This window comes from Wolffia australiana, chromosome 11 (genome assembly GCF_029677425.1).
Source record: "Wolffia australiana isolate 7733 chromosome 11, ASM2967742v1".
Classification (NCBI taxonomy): Eukaryota; Viridiplantae; Streptophyta; class Magnoliopsida; order Alismatales; family Araceae; genus Wolffia; species Wolffia australiana.
The window spans coordinates 16,177,501-16,195,436 of NC_135845.1; the positions used below are offsets into that span (position 1 = coordinate 16,177,501).

General features: G+C 42.9%; 2 protein-coding genes across 4 annotated transcripts; one reads left to right on the forward strand and one right to left on the reverse strand.

Moving 5' to 3' along the window:
- Window positions 1-872: 872 nt before the first annotated feature.
- On the reverse strand, window positions 873-5,914 carry LOC144709606 (EEIG1/EHBP1 protein amino-terminal domain protein). The gene is made up of 4 exons (XM_078583176.1): window positions 5,859-5,914; window positions 3,461-5,767; window positions 1,220-2,999; window positions 873-1,047 (listed from the first exon to the last, which is right to left on the reverse strand). The coding sequence occupies exons 2-3, from the start codon at window positions 5,755-5,757 to the stop codon at window positions 2,153-2,155; spliced, it is 3,144 nt and encodes a 1,047-aa protein (XP_078439302.1). The 5' UTR covers window positions 5,758-5,767; window positions 5,859-5,914; the 3' UTR covers window positions 873-1,047; window positions 1,220-2,152.
- On the forward strand, window positions 1,243-17,673 carry LOC144709607 (serine/threonine-protein phosphatase PP2A-1 catalytic subunit-like). 3 transcript variants are annotated; one of them, XM_078583179.1, is made up of 8 exons: window positions 1,243-1,360; window positions 1,440-1,524; window positions 1,598-1,670; window positions 13,435-13,549; window positions 13,719-13,827; window positions 13,922-13,999; window positions 15,965-16,156; window positions 17,294-17,673. In XM_078583179.1, the coding sequence occupies exons 1-8, from the start codon at window positions 1,284-1,286 to the stop codon at window positions 17,465-17,467; spliced, it is 903 nt and encodes a 300-aa protein (XP_078439305.1). In that variant the 5' UTR covers window positions 1,243-1,283; the 3' UTR covers window positions 17,468-17,673. The 3 variants fall into 3 exon arrangements, with proteins under 3 accessions (XP_078439305.1, XP_078439306.1, XP_078439303.1); XM_078583180.1 differs by lacking the exon at window positions 1,243-1,360 and having other exon boundaries at window positions 1,455-1,524; window positions 1,598-1,689; XM_078583177.1 differs by lacking the exons at window positions 1,243-1,360; window positions 1,440-1,524; window positions 1,598-1,670 and adding an exon at window positions 6,513-6,984.
- Window positions 17,674-17,936: the final 263 nt, after the last annotated feature.

Consider the following 17,936-nt stretch of genomic DNA (forward strand, 5'->3'; position numbering starts at 1 on the left):
CTGGCACCTATCGCTGCACGTCGAGCCGCCGTGACCTCTCCGGCGCCCCTCATCCAACCCACTTCGACACCGGCCATCGACGAATCACCGCACTACAAGCCCGTCGTCGAGGTACGCCGTACTCTCCGACGCTTGTTTATTTACTCTTTGCAGTGTATTTTTGTTCCGACTCCACCGCGCTCGGGCTAGGTAGGTGAGTGACGTTAAACAAGAGAGAAACTACGTCTTTGAGTGTCTTACCGGAACGGACGAGTACGTCCGTTACGTGCGAGCCCAACGGATTGATTCCGTTCGGCAGTAGACGTCCTCGTCGCTCCGACGAGGTTCGAGGGGCCACCGTCGCCGTCACTCGGCGACCCGTTCAAGGTAGGAGCTCGGCGCCTCCCTCGAGTCGGAGCCTGCAAGTACGACGCGTAGGACCCTCATCTCACATCGTAGTTACATAGCCGTTAGGCTAACCGTCGGACGACGACACCGCCGTTATCCGATACTTTATCATTTATCGTCGCCGAGCCATCATACACGGTGACGACGGGACGATGTTTAGACGTCTGTCCTGCATCACTCAGAGAAAAATCCTTATAACCAAAAACTTCTAAAATCCTTATATTTCTAAATTCTTCGTGAATATGAATATTCTGTTTGCAAAATCTGGTGCTTTATTCGCTGGCTGGGGAGGTAGATACCATGCACCATGTCAACGGTTCTGATCATACTCTTGAAGTTAATATTGCATATCAAATCAATAGAAATACCCGAACGAGCAACCGAGGACAGTAATAAGAGGTAGGAAATGGTGTTTAACATTGAAGATAAAAAAATAAATGAAAGAGTAAAACAGCATTGGAAATATACATCGGAACAATTTGATGGATTAATTCAGAAAGATAACATTAAACAGCTATTAGAAGGTAAATGTTAGATAATACCGCCAATGAAGACATAGTAAGAAGAGATATGAAGTACTCCACTGGGTAAGGTACAAATAGGGTCAAAAAATTTTCTTCTTATTCTCTTTTTCCACCTTTTTTTCTTCGTCTTCCATGCCTGAAAGAGTTTATTATTTTGTAAAAAAAACATTACTGGATGAGGACAGGCCATCAAACCCTAGGTAGAAATACTGGAAATGAAAAATCTTCGAACAGAGATTGATGGATTAAACTAATTCCTTCTCCAGACAACACCGAAAAGAACAATAAAATACGAGAGTAACAAGTACCTTTTTGTCTTCAATAGGCGATCTTCCCTCAATCTCTCTCTCTCTCTATTGCTTTCTTCCGGGCATGGGCATGAAGAACAAATCCTCCCACGCTCCTCCTTGCTCCCAGCTCCGCGCAGAATACCACGACTGCTTCAACCGGTCCTCTATTATCTCTCTCTTCTTTCTCTCTCTACCCATTCCTCAGTTGCTTGTTTGATATGCCCTTCCGCGGTTGCAGATGGTACTCGGAGAAGTTCTCAAAGGGCCAATGGCAGAAGGAGGAGTGCGTCGCCGAGTGGGACAAGTACCGGGCCTGTCTCGCTGTGAGCCTCCTCTTCTCTCTCTACTCGCTGTGAGCCCCTTCTCTTACACTCGTCTTTCTGGGCTTTTTCGTAGCAACACTTGGAGGACAAGCAACTCCGGCGTCTGCTTGCTGAATCAGACCAGCCGGCTTCCTCCAAGGATGAAAGTCAGCCCCGTTGAAATTGGCATGTCTCTCTCTAGGTTTATGTTTCATCTGCATCTCTCTCTCTAGATCTTGGGATCATCTGAGAATGAGAATGCTGGGGTTGACCTGAGAGGAGATGCTCCGGAAAGTGTATGGCTGACTGCGAACGAGACTGCGTTGACTTCTGGAGGGGATGTTTGTTGGGGTTTAAGCCATCCTGACTCTTTCTGAAATCTGCATGTCTCTTTCTAGCTTTATGTTTCATCTGCATCTCTCTCTCTAGATCTTGGGATCTTCTGAGAATGAGGATGTTGGGGTTTCTGCTTCTGCTAGGGTTCACCCCAGAAGAGATGCTCTAGAGAGTTTGACCTGGCTGAGCCCGAGATTGCGTTGACCTCAGGAGGGGATTCTTGTTGGGCTTTGAGCCTTCTTGACTCGTTGATATCAGCATGTCTCTTTCTAGCTTTATGTTTCATCTGCATCTCTCTCTCTAGATCCTGGGATCATCTGGGAATGAGGATGTTGGGGTTTCTGCTGCTCCTCGGGTTGACCCGATAAGAGATGTTCCAGAGGGTTTGACCCAACTGACCCCAAGACTGCGTTGACCTCAGGAGGGGATGCTTATCGGTCTTACCCATTCCATTGGCAATAAGCCATCTTGACCCGGACTGCCGTTGACCGGGCCCACCCCATAATCTTCTCTCTCCCGGGTCGCTCTTCAGACCCGCCAAGTGGACTTCCGTGATTTTGAACTGCTGAGTACTCACGTTGACTTTCGGCAATGGCTCGTCTTCTTCTTCTTTTTCTTCTTCTTCTGCTTCCTCGCTGTTGCCTTTGTCGGAAACAGTGTAGTGGAAGCTCAGCTTGGGCGGGACGAGGAGGCGTTCTACTTGGATAAGAGAGAGCATCGGAGCTCCGACAGGCTCGAAGTCGCGTAACGGGTCTCGGAGCTGAACCATTAGGGCCACCGTGAAGTTCTTTCCCAGTAGTCCCCACTTGGCCGAAGAGGTAGCATGATGGGCGGCGAGAATCTTAGCCATCCGTTCGTTGATCTGATCTTTGCTGACAGCCCCCGAATCCAATCTCAGCCATTCATCCAGGGAAATTGACAGACCCATCAGCCCATCCACTCCATCGTCGCAGCCGTTGACTTTCAGGAGCTGAAGTCCTACGGCTCCGTTCTTGCCCTCAAGTTGAAGTCCCGCTGGAGCCTCTTCTTCTGCCAGTTCTGACTGGATTCTCAGACCCTCGACAGATAAAGCTTCAATCTTTTCCATGGCTAATGGAGCAAGTTCTTCAAGCGAGACGTAGTTGTTGTCATCTGTTTTAGAAGCGATTTTCATGGGCGCTCTGTAAAATATCAGATACGAGAAAACCGAAACAGCATGAGGAAAAAAAAGATATCTTCCATGCAGAAAAGCACAGAACTCTGAATTGTTTTATCTCGTATGAGTATAGTCTAGTTTCTGCTGAAAGAAAAATTATTAACTTTTTTTAGAAAATTTATCGAAAGGGTTTGGGGTCAACGATGAGTGGACGATGGCATTGACCATGATGTATCCTCACCATCCAAGGTTTCCAAGTAGTGATACAACATTGAACCATGGCATCATCATCCAGTTTTCAAAAGCTATCATGGATAATGATGATGGCAAAATTTAGGGACGGATGATGACGCTGATGAATTAAGTCAATGAAACAGATGGATGAAGATGATGATGGCGAAATTTTGAGCGAGGATGACGATGATGGTGTCAAAAGATTTCATGCAAAACACCATAATAATCAAGGAAGAACAGAAAATTTGGAACCTTCGACTCTTAGGCAGGGGAGGAACAGCAGCTTCCCCGGAGATTTGCTGAATCGACTTCCCAGTGATATCTTCCAAAGGCATGAGTTTGTTGGCCTGGATTGAGAGTTTCTCTATCCCCACAGAGGCCAAGGACTGTAAAATCTCCCCAGCGTTGCTACCCATTTCTGCGGGGACGACGACGGGGCTTGAAACCTGCATTATCAGGCTGCCATTTCCCTGAGAACTTGGAAATATTGTTGGATTCATAGACCGCAAGAAGCCCCCATCCTTGGTCTGAACAAATGAGCCCATCCCTTCACTAATGGGGGGAAGATCAACAGACTCTTCAGATCTTACATCACTGGGCAAGTAGAGTTCATCCTTCACCGCTTCTACTTCTTCATGTTCCAGCATTCTACATCTAGTCAGGGATTCCATTGCCCGAATTGCTTCATCGTGTTCTTCTTCAGCAGCATGAATCAAAGACAAAAGATCAAAGTTCTCTTCCTCTTCTTCTTCTTCTTCATGATCGAGGATACCTTCAAAATCCTCCAAGGATTCGTTCTTGAATTCTTGCCAGAGACGCTCTTTGGGTGATTCGGGGTTCGGGTCATCGTCGATTCCCAGCATGTCGAAGAACTCACTGGCAACTGTGTCTGCAACATCATCAAAACTGTCGTCAAGGCCGGAATCCATGAAAGATGATTCCTCAAACGAATGTTTTTCAACAGTCTGCTCTGCAAACTCCGTTGATCCGAAGATTGAAAGATTCTCAAGAGCAGCTTCAAGCTCATCCCAAACAAGTTCAGAGTCCGAAATGCATTCTTCTTGATCACTGAAGTCACAGATTGGCAGCTCTCCACTAGACGCAGATAACTGAGCCAAGATCTCTCGTGGGTGATCACTTTCCTCCGCATAATTTATGAAATTCTCTGCATTTCCGTATAAGGCAGCTCCATTTTCTTCAGTACCTGAATCACTCATCACAAATTCTAGATGATCAGGGCCCTCAGATTCTCTTTCTCCTGATTCTCCTGATTCACCTGATTCACCGTGCAGAGCAAAGTCCTCAACCTCAATCTCTTCAGTTTGATCCACCCCCTTCTCAACAGAATAATCTTCAACTTCATACCAACTCTCAAATTCCGATGTGGAAATCGGTGACACTTCGCCCAAGTGACTCAAATCCTCCACAGTCCGAGATGGAACTTCTGACAAGCTCTTGGATACAGGTCTTTCCACTCTTCTCATAGAGATTTTCCCGTTCTTTGAGGCCATCATATCATCAGAACGAAGATCAGAGGCCTTATTACAGCCAGAAGGATTCCCAAGATCTCCACCATCATACCAATCCATAACTTCTGACGTAGAAATCGGCGAAACATCGCCCAAACTCTGAACACTTCGTGATGGAGCATCTGACACGCTCTTGGACAAAGGGCTTCCCACTCTTCTCATGGAGATTTTGCTTACGAGACTCGAATCCTTCACAGCTCGAGAAGGAACTTCAGACAAGCTCTTGGATAAAGGGCTTCCCACTCTTCTCATGGAGTTGATCAAACCTTCCTGAAGAATCTCAGACTTCTTCTTGCGGCCAGCTGAATTCCCAGGATCTCCTCCACCCACCACAGAAAACCCAAAGCTGACGTTAAGCGACGCGTTCTTCCCTTTCCCAGAGAGATTGAAGCTCGTGCTCCATTTTCCAGTACTTCCAGCCTCTAATTCCTCCAGATTCAGCGGTAGAAGACGCGTAAGATCGACTCTGTGCTTCCCAAGATCGATCTCCGGCGCGCCGATGACGGACACGTACAGTATGAAGTACCTCGCCTCGTACTTAGCCGTGTGATGAGGTCCTCCACCCCTGCTCCCATACACATGACACCGGTGTTCCAGCGTTTCTTCAAATCTGGCCGCGCCATCGCGAACTCGGCCATGGCGCGTGCACAATCCGAGCTCCGCAATGTTGCGCTTCCATCGAACGCAGATCGCGGCTCCATCGAAATCGGAGCTGAGACCGTCGATCGAGTGGACGCGGAGAGTGAATCGACAGTCGAATCGTCGGTTGCGGACGTGCGAGAGCGCCCTGAGAGGTTTCCAGTTCCAGATCGACGATGAAGACGAAGATCTCTTGTCCTTGTGCGGCTGGGAATCGTTCGCCAGAGCCTTGAACTGCGATTTCCCCGCGGAAAACGTCCGCTGACGGATCTCCGAGGAGAGAGATCTACTCAGAGCTTCGATATCATCAAAAATCGCACCGCCATTGCCGGAATCTCTCACTAACCCTTGCTTCTTCCTCGACTCGGAATTCTTCAGCATTTCTACCTTCCTACACCGAAAAATCTTCTGGATCTTCGTCAGAAATCAAATCTTCGAGAAAAAATCAAACTAATTGCAAGAATCAATCGAGAAATTCTCACCCCGCCGATCGAGCTTCAAGAACAAGGCGAGCTCGGGTATAACGCTCTGAGCTTCTTCTCTCTGTCCGCCTATCCCGAGGCAGAATTCGAATTTTAAGAAGTGGGACGACGTCTGCTGTTCCCCCGGCATAGTTTAACTCAAACCGGTGCCCCTAATACTCCCTAACGGCCATTAAATTTTTTAAAAAATCTTTCTTTATTCTCATGCAATCCTGACCGTCCGATCTTGACCATCCACCGTCTTTATTATTTATAAATAAACATATTACGCTAAAAATCGGAGACCAAACGTGTCGAAAGATTAGAGAGCGTTGACCGTGGCGAAAGCTCTCCCGTTCGAATAGTTTGACCCATTGACGTCAGCGGGGGCGGTTATGCACGCGGAGCTCGCCTGCCACCTGGCTCGATCTCAACCGTCCGTTTGTAAGGCTCGATGCTTTTTGACGGCTGGATAAGCCTGATAACCTAATCATATGTTGTTTCTCGAAATAGGATTTCCGACCACAAATATTAAAACTAGTTCCAACGTTATTGGGAGTTCGTACAGTAATTATAAGAAAATTTTTAATACTTTTGTAATTAAAAATTAAAACTCAATTAGGAAGATAAAAAGGGGAAAAAAGCAGTTCTAACTGATATAATCTCTCTCTCTCTCGCTCGCTCGTGCTATATCTCTCTCTCTCTACATCGATCTGCCAGATCGTTGGGGAAGATCGGAGGAAGGCAGCGTTCGGCGATCAATTCAGCCAGATCTGCTATGCCAGATCGTTGGGGAAGATGATACGGTCCTCCTGATATAATTATTGTTGTTGGTTCTTCGATCGATCGGTTTGTATAGCGAGATTCGGCTTAATCGATAGCATCGGGGAAAGCATGCCGTCGAACAGTGATCTGGATCGTCAGATCGCGCTGCTTAGAGAGTGTAAATTCCTGCCCGAAGCGGAGGTAAAGGTTCTCTGCGATCAGGCGCGGACAATTCTCGTGGAGGAGTGGAACGTGCAGCCTGTCAAGTGCCCTGTGACGGTGTGCGGTGATATCCATGGCCAGTTTTATGATCTCATGGAGCTTTTTCGAATTGGGGGAGAAACCCCCAACACCAACTATCTATTCATGGGCGACTATGTAGGTTAGTGTTTCGGATTGTCTCATAATTTCTCGCAAGGAAGCGTTCAAAGTTTCTCGTTCTAATGGTTGCTTAATTTTTATTGTTGGGCATCTTACATCGTTCTCGTTGTCCTCTTTTATTGGTATTCACTGTTTGTCATTCGAATCAGAGGCCTGGAAAGAATCTTTAAATCACTTTTGATCCTTTTGTTTTCATTTTTTTGCTTCTAAGCATTTGCGTGATTGTAATGCGATAAATCTCTCATAGAGTGACCTTCCGTTACTTCAATGTTAGTGAAGGAATTGTCAAGTGGTAAATGCCAATAACATCTGCTTGCACTTCTATCCATCATTAAGCATGCGTTGTCCTTGCTCTAGTGGGGAACTAAAATTTTAGCGTTTGGAGATTTTAATTATTTGGGGTATTGCTGGTAGGTGAAAGCTGTTCTTTTACATCATTTTAATTAAGTTTTTGGAGTGGTAAATACGAGAAATGCCAAAATTATGCACGGGTCAATGGTGGTGATCGATTTGTTGAAGTCAGGGCGACTTCTTCCTTGTAAACTTTCTTCCATCATCTTTTTAACCACAGGATGTTGGGCTTCCGGCCTTTGTTTCTTTTTCCACTTCTGTTTTCACCCTTTCTTCAGAGGGAATGCAATTCCTTTTGAGGTGTTGATTTCTAGTTGAATGTAAAGAGCCTATTCATTCCCACGAGACTAGAGCTTTTGTTGGGACATATGAATTCGTGTAGGACTAAAAATTTTCCAAGCGTGAAAACAGATGCAAGCAAGATGAAAATATTATTGTCGGCCAGAGGCTTGGATCGCACAGAGAGAGATAAAGGGCGGAACACACCGTAAGAAGAAGATAAACAAAAACCATTCCACTTGTCTATTTGGTTATAAGTGATCTATGCAGGTGAGTATTGAGCCGCATTAGTCCTGGTCCAATACGAGGTACAAAGGCTTGTTTAACGGTCTGATTAGTCTCAAATTTTTTAGACTCACGTGTAAGAATTATTCTCGTTTGTTCCCCCCAGGAATATGTTAGTCCACGTATGAGAGAACATCAAAACTGGTACTGTGAGTTCTTCATCCTTCGGGTTAACTGTCATTGTCTCATACTCTTACACGTTTGGAAGAAAATTTTCCATGAAGGAATTATGAAACAACCGTGATACATGAAAGTGTGGGTAGACTTACTTTAATTAACCTGTTGCCTTGGCGCATTACCAAAATTTATTTATTTCTTTCTCGAAATGATCTCCATGGGGTTTGACGAGGCTGTATTAATGCTCAGGCGGATGTCATCTCAGAGCCTTTCTACTAATTATCGTTAAATCTTTATTTCTCTCACATTTTTCCAGTTCTTTTAATGGTTAAGATTGAATAGTTGAAAAAACGAGGCAAAAAATTACGCCTTTGTTCGCGTTTCTTTCCATCAACCAAAAACGTCCTTCTCTTGAAAGTAATTTTTTTCTCTGTTTCTTCATCAGCATTTCATTGATAATTATGAAAACATCGCTACCGATTTCAATAGAATTGCTGATGATTACGATTAGAGTTTTGGAGCTGTCATAAGCAATATTTGAGTTTAGACACCATTTGTCAAATGCATCAGAGCCTGCAAGTGCATCATAGTATACAGGTGTCTCTTCACGATAGGTGGAGGGGGGAATCCTATAAATAAAGAAGGATCAAATGAATGGCAAGAAGAAGAGCCAGTCTTGGGAAAGGAGCAGGAGATCCTCTAACTCAGGAGAAGAGTTGACCAATTAGGCCAGCGCTCCTCTCCTATCTCATCTCTAGCGCTGACATTTCCTATCTTCTAGCTTGACTTTTCGCACAATCTGATCTACTATTTCTTCTACAAACATAGCAAGGATCTCTACGGTTCATGAATTGTGGAAAAGAGGAAATGCCGGTTTCTTGAAGTGGCGTTTCTTATATGATCACGGATCCTATCATTTTGGTATCAGAGCTGCTCTATCCTGCATTCAACTTGTCAGACATGGAAAAAAGTTGAAGAACTGGTAGCGCCACATATCAGAAGAGGTGTAGGAAGGTTCTGATGCATTCCCCCCACCAACTGAAGGGATATCAAAAGAGAAGAATGCTTGCAACAGCATATAAAAGGGAGACGTCCTCTTTCATAGAAGAGTACTGGCAGGTTCCAAGTAACACGGGAGAGAAAATGAGAGGAGAAGATAGAGGATGAGTAGACGGATATAGAATGGACGGAGGTCTTCCAAAGAACGATGAGCAGCTCACCTGAAGAGGAGTCCTGTCGGAGCGACCACCTGGGAAAGCAAGGAAAGGGGCCGATTAGGTTACTGAAAGGGGGGTGAGTAAATGAGAGAGGGAAAAGGAGAGGAGAAGAAATAAACGAACCCTCAACTGACTGGCTGTCTCCTTTACTTTCCGCTAGGCTATTTATAACCGTCTCCTGGCGTTTCCTTTGATACACTTGATGCCCGAGCATATCAGGTTCTTGAACACTTGATGCAAGAAATGGCTGCCATATCAGCTCGTGTGAAGAACAAAGCCTCAATATCTGCTTCTACTACCTAAGAAGATGTTGATCTGGAGTTTCGAAGACCCATGGCTGACCAGAAAGTTCAAGAAAGAAGGTTAGAAATGGAATCTTGATTAATGCAGAGATCTACCTATTTTGGGGTTTCCCAACCTGAGTCCTGGCTTAGGCGCACGGAGTTCTTCTTTTACCTGCATCATCTGCCAGGCAAAGACAAAAGGCATCTGATAGCACTCAACATGGACAAACCAGCATTGACATGGTTTCAATATGCAGAAGTGCAATTTGGCACAACTGCCTGGGCAGGTTTCAAAACTCGGTTCATAGACCTGTATGGTATGTCCACCCATTCATAAATCAATGAAAAGACATCCTTTCATGATTGCTGAGCGGAACTTGAAACAATGGTTTTGCCGCCTCCTTTTGTGGTAGATAAGATCAAGGAAAGTGCTTACTTCCAAGGTTTATTCCCCAAGATTAGAGATGAAGTTTTAACAGGAGCACCCAATAATATGTAGGATATGATGGCTTTATCTATTAGAGCTGGACGAGATCTAGGCATATTCTATAAAGGCTGAAAAACTCTTCTTTCATATGCAAATTTTCTGGCTCATTTGTCTCAATTTCCATGCCCGCTAAATCATGACACAAACACAAGAAGACGGAATTTGAGAATTATGGATGTGGATTTCCAGCAGAGGAAGAACAAGAGACTGTGTACTCTAGGACATCGATGCAAGAAAATTTCAATTGATTTTAATCGGGGAGGCAGATAACGCATGATTTAGTGGAAGACTTTGATGGCCCGATTTAAATTGATGACTAGCTGATTACAAAGGAATACTATTTTTGGCTAGAGTTAACCCTAAGGCTAGCTTAATGACCTTTTCCGCAGGTTCTTTAAAAACGTGGTGCAGTATTTACGGCCCCTAGTCATGTTACTGATAGACGGTGGTACTACCCAAAATTTCGTTAACCCACACATCTTGCCTTCATTTTCCATTCTAGTGCTTGATGAACCTATATTTGATGTGATGTCGGGAGATGGATATCTTAGATCATCACAAGGTATCTCTTTACATATTCCTTCATAGATGCAAGGGCTTACTATCTAGCGGGATTTCCTACTGATATCACTTGGGGATTTTATGCAGTACTTGGTGTTCAGTGGCTCAAATTTTTTAATGGGTTTTACTCGGATTACAATCACTTGACCCCCAAAATTCTTTGGAATGACTGTCTCTATTAGTGGCAAGCAGACCAAAAGTTCTGGCCTAGTGAATTATGAGCATCTTGACAAGCTCAAGAGATATTAGTAAAAGGAAAAGGCAATTCTGATGGCGTCTTTGATTCATCCCTGGTTTATCCATTCAAGCAATCACATAACCATAACATCCACATATTCGCGAGGCCTAAACTAGTAAGTATCATACCGTACCACTACTCACTCATGCATAATAATGAGTAAGGCGGCTTGACCTAGGAACTCCTTGATTCTCATGTTATTTGGCCTTTATCGTGTCTTTTTTCCAGCCCAGCCTTGCTGATTAAAAAAGGAGGGGAGATTGGTGGACATATTTAGAATATCATGCATTGTACAGAATCACCATTCCCAATGGATTCCCAATTCCTATCATGGATGAGCTATTGGAGGAACTGCATGGAGTAACTATCTTTACGAAACTAGATCTAAAATCTGGATTGTGTCAAATATATATGAATGGAGAAGCTATCCCCAAGATAGCTTTTACAACCCATCAAGGATACTATGAGTTCACCGTCATGCCTTTCGGTCTTTCTTCAGGCCCAGCAATATTTCAAGCATTGCTGAACTCCATTTTCAACTATTATTTGTGCTGGTTTGGTTTTGGTATTCTTTAATGATATACTGCTGTATAGCAAATTTTCGGAGGATCATGAAGTGCATTTAAAAAGGGCTCTGGATATCCTTCAAAATAATCTGTTGTGAATAAACATTAAAAGGTGTAGTTTCCTCCAAGATTGAATGTACCTTTTAGGACACTGAGTATTGACACTTGGAATATCCACTGATGCAGACAGAATATAATGTCACGCAAAACTGGCCGATACTGAAACAACAAATCATCCACCGGCAAGATATGAAACAACAAGTCAAAGGACATGCCTCAGCTTGCCATATCTGCCTAACGCACAAGAACTCTACCTTGAATCCTGCTGGCCTTTCAGAGCCATAATCTATTCCTGAAAAAATATGGAAAGGTGTATCCTTGGGTTTTTCTAGAAGGATTACCTGATTCCAGCGGGTAGAATGCAGTATTGGTTGTAGTTGACTAACTCAGCAAGTAACCGTACTCTGTAGCAATCAATCATCCATTCTCAGATAAAGATATTGCTCAAGTATTCCTTAATGTAAACTGTAAGATTGCATTTTTATCAGCTTTTTCTGGAAGTAGTTACATAAGCAAGGGACCACAATACGTTTCAGCTCATCTTACCACCCAGAAACAAATGGTCAAATAGCAGTAACCAACAGGAGTTCGGAATGGTACTTAATGTTTCTCCTCTTCTACCCGCCTCTGCCAAGATCTTTCCAGTCTTACACATTTAAAAATTACGCGAATTATGGAGATAATTCCGTGATTTTGACTATGCCTACTAATCTATCTGGCGAATGGGAATGGCAGGTACATCTGAATCTATCCTTTCCCATCAATTCATCAGGGATGGCCTCCAGCTCCTTGTGAAATGGAGGTACCTTCCCGAATTGGAAGAAACCTGAAAGAATCATGATGTCACCAAAAAGAAGCAATGTTAGGAAGAAGCAATGTCATGATGTCACCACTTGGGAAACCAATTACTCTTCGGGCACAGAAGCAATGTTAGGGTCCTACCTATGACCTATCATAAATAGAGAAGAAGAAGGTGCCACTTGGCAAACACATCAGAGCCTGCTCTTGCATTGGAGTCCACATGCATCTCTTCAGAATAGGAGGTGGTGAATCCTATAAATAAAGGAAGAAGGATCATTTTACCGGTATTGATTCACTTCTCTTTCAAGAAGACGAGCCAGTCTCAGGGGGAGCAGGAGATCCTCCAGATCAGAGAAGAGGCTGCCAATTTGTTCAGCACTTCTTGCATATCTATCTCGGACATTACCCATCCTCTATATCTACTACTCACACAATCTGATATATGACTTCTTCCGCAAACATCTCACTGAATTCAACCGTTCTTAAATTGTGGAAAAGAGGAAATTCAGGTTTCTTGAAGTAGTGTTTCTTGTAAGATCCATTATTTGTCAAGTGCCGCCTCTAATTAATTGTTACTTCTAAACTCAGACAATATCGACTGTTCTGACAGTTTCTGACTTTAAAGTTATCTCAATTGTTTTTTGTTTTTTGATTTTTTTCTATTTCCATGATATCCATCTTATTTAAGGAAGTAATCTAGAATGCTAGAAATGTTCCACATGATAAGTGTCATGATTCCAAATATTTTGGGGGTGCTTTCTCATTCTGAAAAACACATTGGCTGTCTTTATAATGATTGCCTAGTTCAGGTGGGTGGTTTCAGTGGAGACTAGGGTAATTTTGACGAATTTTTTTTCATTTGTTTATGGCTGATTCCTCTGAATGAATGGCAATGTACTTTGGGCCAAAGCTCTTTAAAGATCCTTTGTCATGCAGATAACTTGTTCCGCATTCTTTTGGAATTCTTCACTCATGCCACATCTTCAAGGAGTCACCTCACCATGCATTAATTCATAACATGTTTACTTAAGTTAACCTTCAACAATGCGGTTACTTATCATTTACTATTAGTATATAATCTCGCAATGTCACTGCCTTGATGTGTGCGTCGGTATTTCAAGGGATCTATCTTCTGAGGGCGATCTTGTCTTAATTCAGTGATATTGTCCCTCATCTGCTCACTTGAAGTTTCATCACTGTTGCAGATCGCGGATATTATTCTGTCGAGACAGTCACTCTTTTGGTAGCCCTTAAAGTTCGTTACAGAGAAAGAATCACAATTTTAAGGGGGAATCATGAGAGCCGTCAAATAACCCAAGTGTAAGATGTCTAACAACCTTTTCTATATTTCCAGTTCCGATAAGCTAAAAATGAGTAAATATGAAGTTTCCTAGTACCATTCTCTGACCTTAGAGTGTCAGTTTTTTTTAAAAATCATTATTTCATGTTTTCTTTCTTTCAATTTTTGAGGCGCCTCCCATGGTCACAGGTATGGGTTCTATGATGAATGTTTGAGAAAATACGGGAATGCAAACGTTTGGAAATATTTTACTGATCTCTTTGATTATCTCCCGCTCACGGCACTCATCGAAGGCCAGGTTTGTGGCTCTCCATCGTCTTCAAAATTGGTACAATTTTTGTTCTCTTATTTCTTGATGCTGAACATGTTGTGATGATGATAATGTCACACAGATATTCTGCCTCCATGGAGGTCTTTCACCATCACTTGATACCTTGGATAATATCCGTTCTCTCGATCGAGTTCAAGAGGTACGGTTTAGATGGAACACAGTCTACTTTAAAATTTTCTTTACATACGGTGTTCTTCTGATTTAAGATTTCACGTGGATACTGTTAAGATGCAAGATAGATCCTTCAATATAAGATGTAGATTTTAAATGTATCCAACAAATTGACGGCAATTGACGGATCTTTGAGACAATTCAACTACTACAAATGTTCGATAGAAGAATAGAGATCGAAGAACAAAGGGAGAATAATAGACGGACTCTCCTGAAGGATGATTGAACTCCTGACGACCCAGATCGGACTTCGTCAGCTGCTGCGGATGATCCCCAAACCTCTCCCAATGAGAGACAACTCTAGAAGTTTACAGGATTGGTAAATACTTACTCCCTCAGCTGGATGTCAGGATCCTTCCACTACCCAACTAGCATTGAAAAGGAAGAGAGAGGAACAATGCTTGATCCTGGAGAAGAGACCAAGTTCTGGAGTGTATGAGACTTGAGATCTTCATGTACCACTATCTATTCCATCCTACCCACTGGTCTGAAATGGAACAAAACTGCAGACTCTGTGGCGGATGATTGACCAAAATGTTGTTATGCCCCATTTCATCAGTTGTCCAGTTCCAAGCCTCCCTTGCTTCTTTTAGGGTTTGGCCAAAGATTACTGATATGACATCTGAGGATGAAACTCCAATATGGTGCCTCCTCCCGGAACTTCTGTGATTTGTGATCGCAAGATCAAATAATATCCAGAAGGGCAATCTGATTCAAGAAAGGACCAACTTTGATAGAGAAAGAGGAATGACACCAATGTGAACAAGAATACCAATAAGTACGGAGGGTAAAGATAGAGAAGAGGAACTTCCCCTCGCTGTGAAAGGAGAATCTCCTTGCTCGCCGCCTCAGATGCGATGAGTTTCTTCCAAAAAACTTCATGCCCTCTCTCCATTGTTTGAAATGATATTCATAACCCGGAATTCCTGCCTGAGTCTAGTTCTGACGTGTTGCTTGAACATGCGGTGCTGACTTTTTTCCTTCGTTCCTCCATGTAATGCCGGGGAAGGCTCTTATCAAGGACTTTGTCAATACATGAACTAGACAGGTTTAAAGACGGGTTAATTGTTAGTGGTATGGGGCCAATAAAGTAGTACCCACGTGAAGAAATAAAACATTAAAAAACTTTAATTGGGTCTCCGTTATATGTAGCCCATTACACATTTGGGCTACTTAAAGAATAAGAAACATGATGAACTTAAGACACCTCAGTAACACCTTGTATTATGATTTTTTGTTTTTTCGTCATGAATTCTCTCTTTATCAGATGTCATTCCGTTGTCCTTTAAAGAAGGAATTTTCTCTAATTTTGCCCTCACTGTGGTCGACGGTTAGAGCGGGGGTGAAGAGAACCTCTGCCATCTTATATCCTTCTGATATCCTGACAGTGTTACAGATGCAATTCTCATTGATGGGAAAGAATGATTGGTTTCTATTGATAGAGGACAAACATTCCCATAGGCACTTTCACAGGATACAAAATCCAATTCAAAAGAAGGCCAATATCTGTCAAAACTAGTGATCATGTACATCCATGTAATCATCATGTCTATGTGTGGCGACATCTATACTGACACATATCCAAAGACATCCGTCAGAATGAGAACCCCAGTTATAATTCCTGTCTTCTATAATGCCACTGTCTCATGGTTCCAGTCTCATGTGTCACCATTTTTACTGACATTATTCACGGAACATTGCTATATATGTATACATTTGGGCCAACCTTGAGCATGAACTCCATTTCTTCATCTCCATTTTTTCCAAACACACCAAAAGAGCCTCTCATATATTCTAATATCAATCTCCGAGATTTCCTTTATTTTTCAATTTTTTCTTCCTTTCAGTTTCTTAACAAGTATAGCAGTTTTTTTATGGAAGGCAGAGCTTTCCTCACCCTGACCTCTCTCTCTCTCTTGATGTTTTTATTTAGGTCCCGCACGAAGGGCCAATGTGCGACCTTCTGTGGTCTGATCCAGATGACCGGTGCGGGTGGGGTATATCTCCACGGGGAGCGGGCTATACTTTTGGCCAGGACATTGCTGCTCAGTTCAATCACACGAATGGCCTCTCTCTCATCTCCAGAGCTCATCAGCTTGTTATGGAAGGCTTCAGCTGGTCTCAGGTTGGTAGAAACCTCATTCCTGGACACTCAACTTATTCATACCCTTTCCAGAAGAGAGAGAAAAAGGAGAAGAGAGGAGAAAGAAAAACACATTTGAGAAGGGTAAGAAAAGAGAAGGGAAATGGGCTCAGATATAGCCAAGGAAAATAGTTTATTCGTCATTGATAAATTTGGGATTTGAGAGCTTTCCCTCGTTTGCATCATAGGGAGTTTGACATGGAGATTTGCATTTTAATGTTGAAATACCGTTAATTGGATTCATATGCAGAGCACAGAGAGAGAGAGATCAATTTGTCTTTCATGTTTTTTGGGATATCAAAGTTATTATATTTGCATTATACAAAATTGAGCTCTGAGATTCTTTCTGTGTATCTCTTTCTCGTTCTCCCTCTCTCTTCAATTTCCTTCTCTCTCTCTCTCTCTCTCTCTTTCTCTTGCTGTCTCTTTCTCTCTCTTTATCTGCACCTCCCTCTCTTCTTTCTCTTGCTGTCTCTTTCTCTCTCTTTATCTGCACCCTCTCTCTTCTTTCTCTTGGTGTCTCTTTCTCTCTCTTTATCTGCCTCTCTCTGTCTCTTCTTCTTTCTGCCCCCTTCTCTATCTTCCATTCTCTCTCTCTCTTTTCATATATCTCTCCGTCTATTTCCCCTTTTCCTCCCTTTCTCTCTCTAACTCTCTCTCTCTCTTCGTATACCTCCTTCTATTTCCCCTTTTTTCTCTCTTTCTCTCTAACTCTCTCTCTCTCTCTTCATATATCTCGTTCTATTTCCCCTTTTTCTCTCTTTCTCTCTAACTCTCTCTCTCTCTCTTCATATATCTCTTTCTATTTCCCCTTTTTCTCTCTTTCTCTCTAACTCTCTCTCTCTCTCTTCATATATCTCTTTCTATTTCCCCTTTTTCTCTCTTTCTCTCTTTGTCTCTCTAACCCTCTCTCTCTCTCTTCATATATCTCTTTCTATTTCCCCTTTTTCTCCCTTTCTTTCTCTCTCTCTATATCTCTCCTTCTATTTCCTCTTTTTTCTCTCTCTCTCTCTCTAACTCTCTCTCTCTTTTCATCTTCCTCTTTCTCTACTTTATACGAGTGGAAACACATCCCTTGGACTAAAATGCTGAGTAAATGGGCTGTGACTTGGTTTGCAGGAAAAAAATGTGGTTACAGTGTTCAGCGCCCCCAATTACTGCTATCGGTGCGGGAACACCGCCGCCATTCTACAGATTGGAGACAACATGCAGCAAGAGTTTCTCCAGTTCGAGCCGGCCCCCCGCCAGATCGAGCCCGACACCACCCGCCGGACCCCTGATTATTTTCTCTGATTTCCATCTCCACACCATCACCTTCTAAAACACCTCTCTCTCCTTTTTTCTCTATCTATATCTATCTTTCCCTCCATCACTGTCTATCTCTCACTCTCTCTATTATATTTCTTTTGTAGATGGCTGATGTGAGAAGCATAGTGTGTGTGACCATACTGAAGTTTTTTATCTTGCAGTGCATCAATGGATGACCAAATGTTGTGAAATCAGGTTGTGGGCCAAAATATAGAGGCAATGGATAGATGTAGAGATATGAAAACTATAAATTAGTTTTCCTTTTATAAAAAATATTAGTCTCCAAAATAATAGCAGCTGTGAGAGATCTACCAAACATCTTGTTGCTGACCTCTTCCAACTGCTTCATCCTCAACAGTCACTTATTTTCTAACTTATTTCCTTTTAAAAGTCTCGAAGTCATGATCGCAAAGCTTAATACACCATATTTGAAGTATGGAGCGATATGAATACC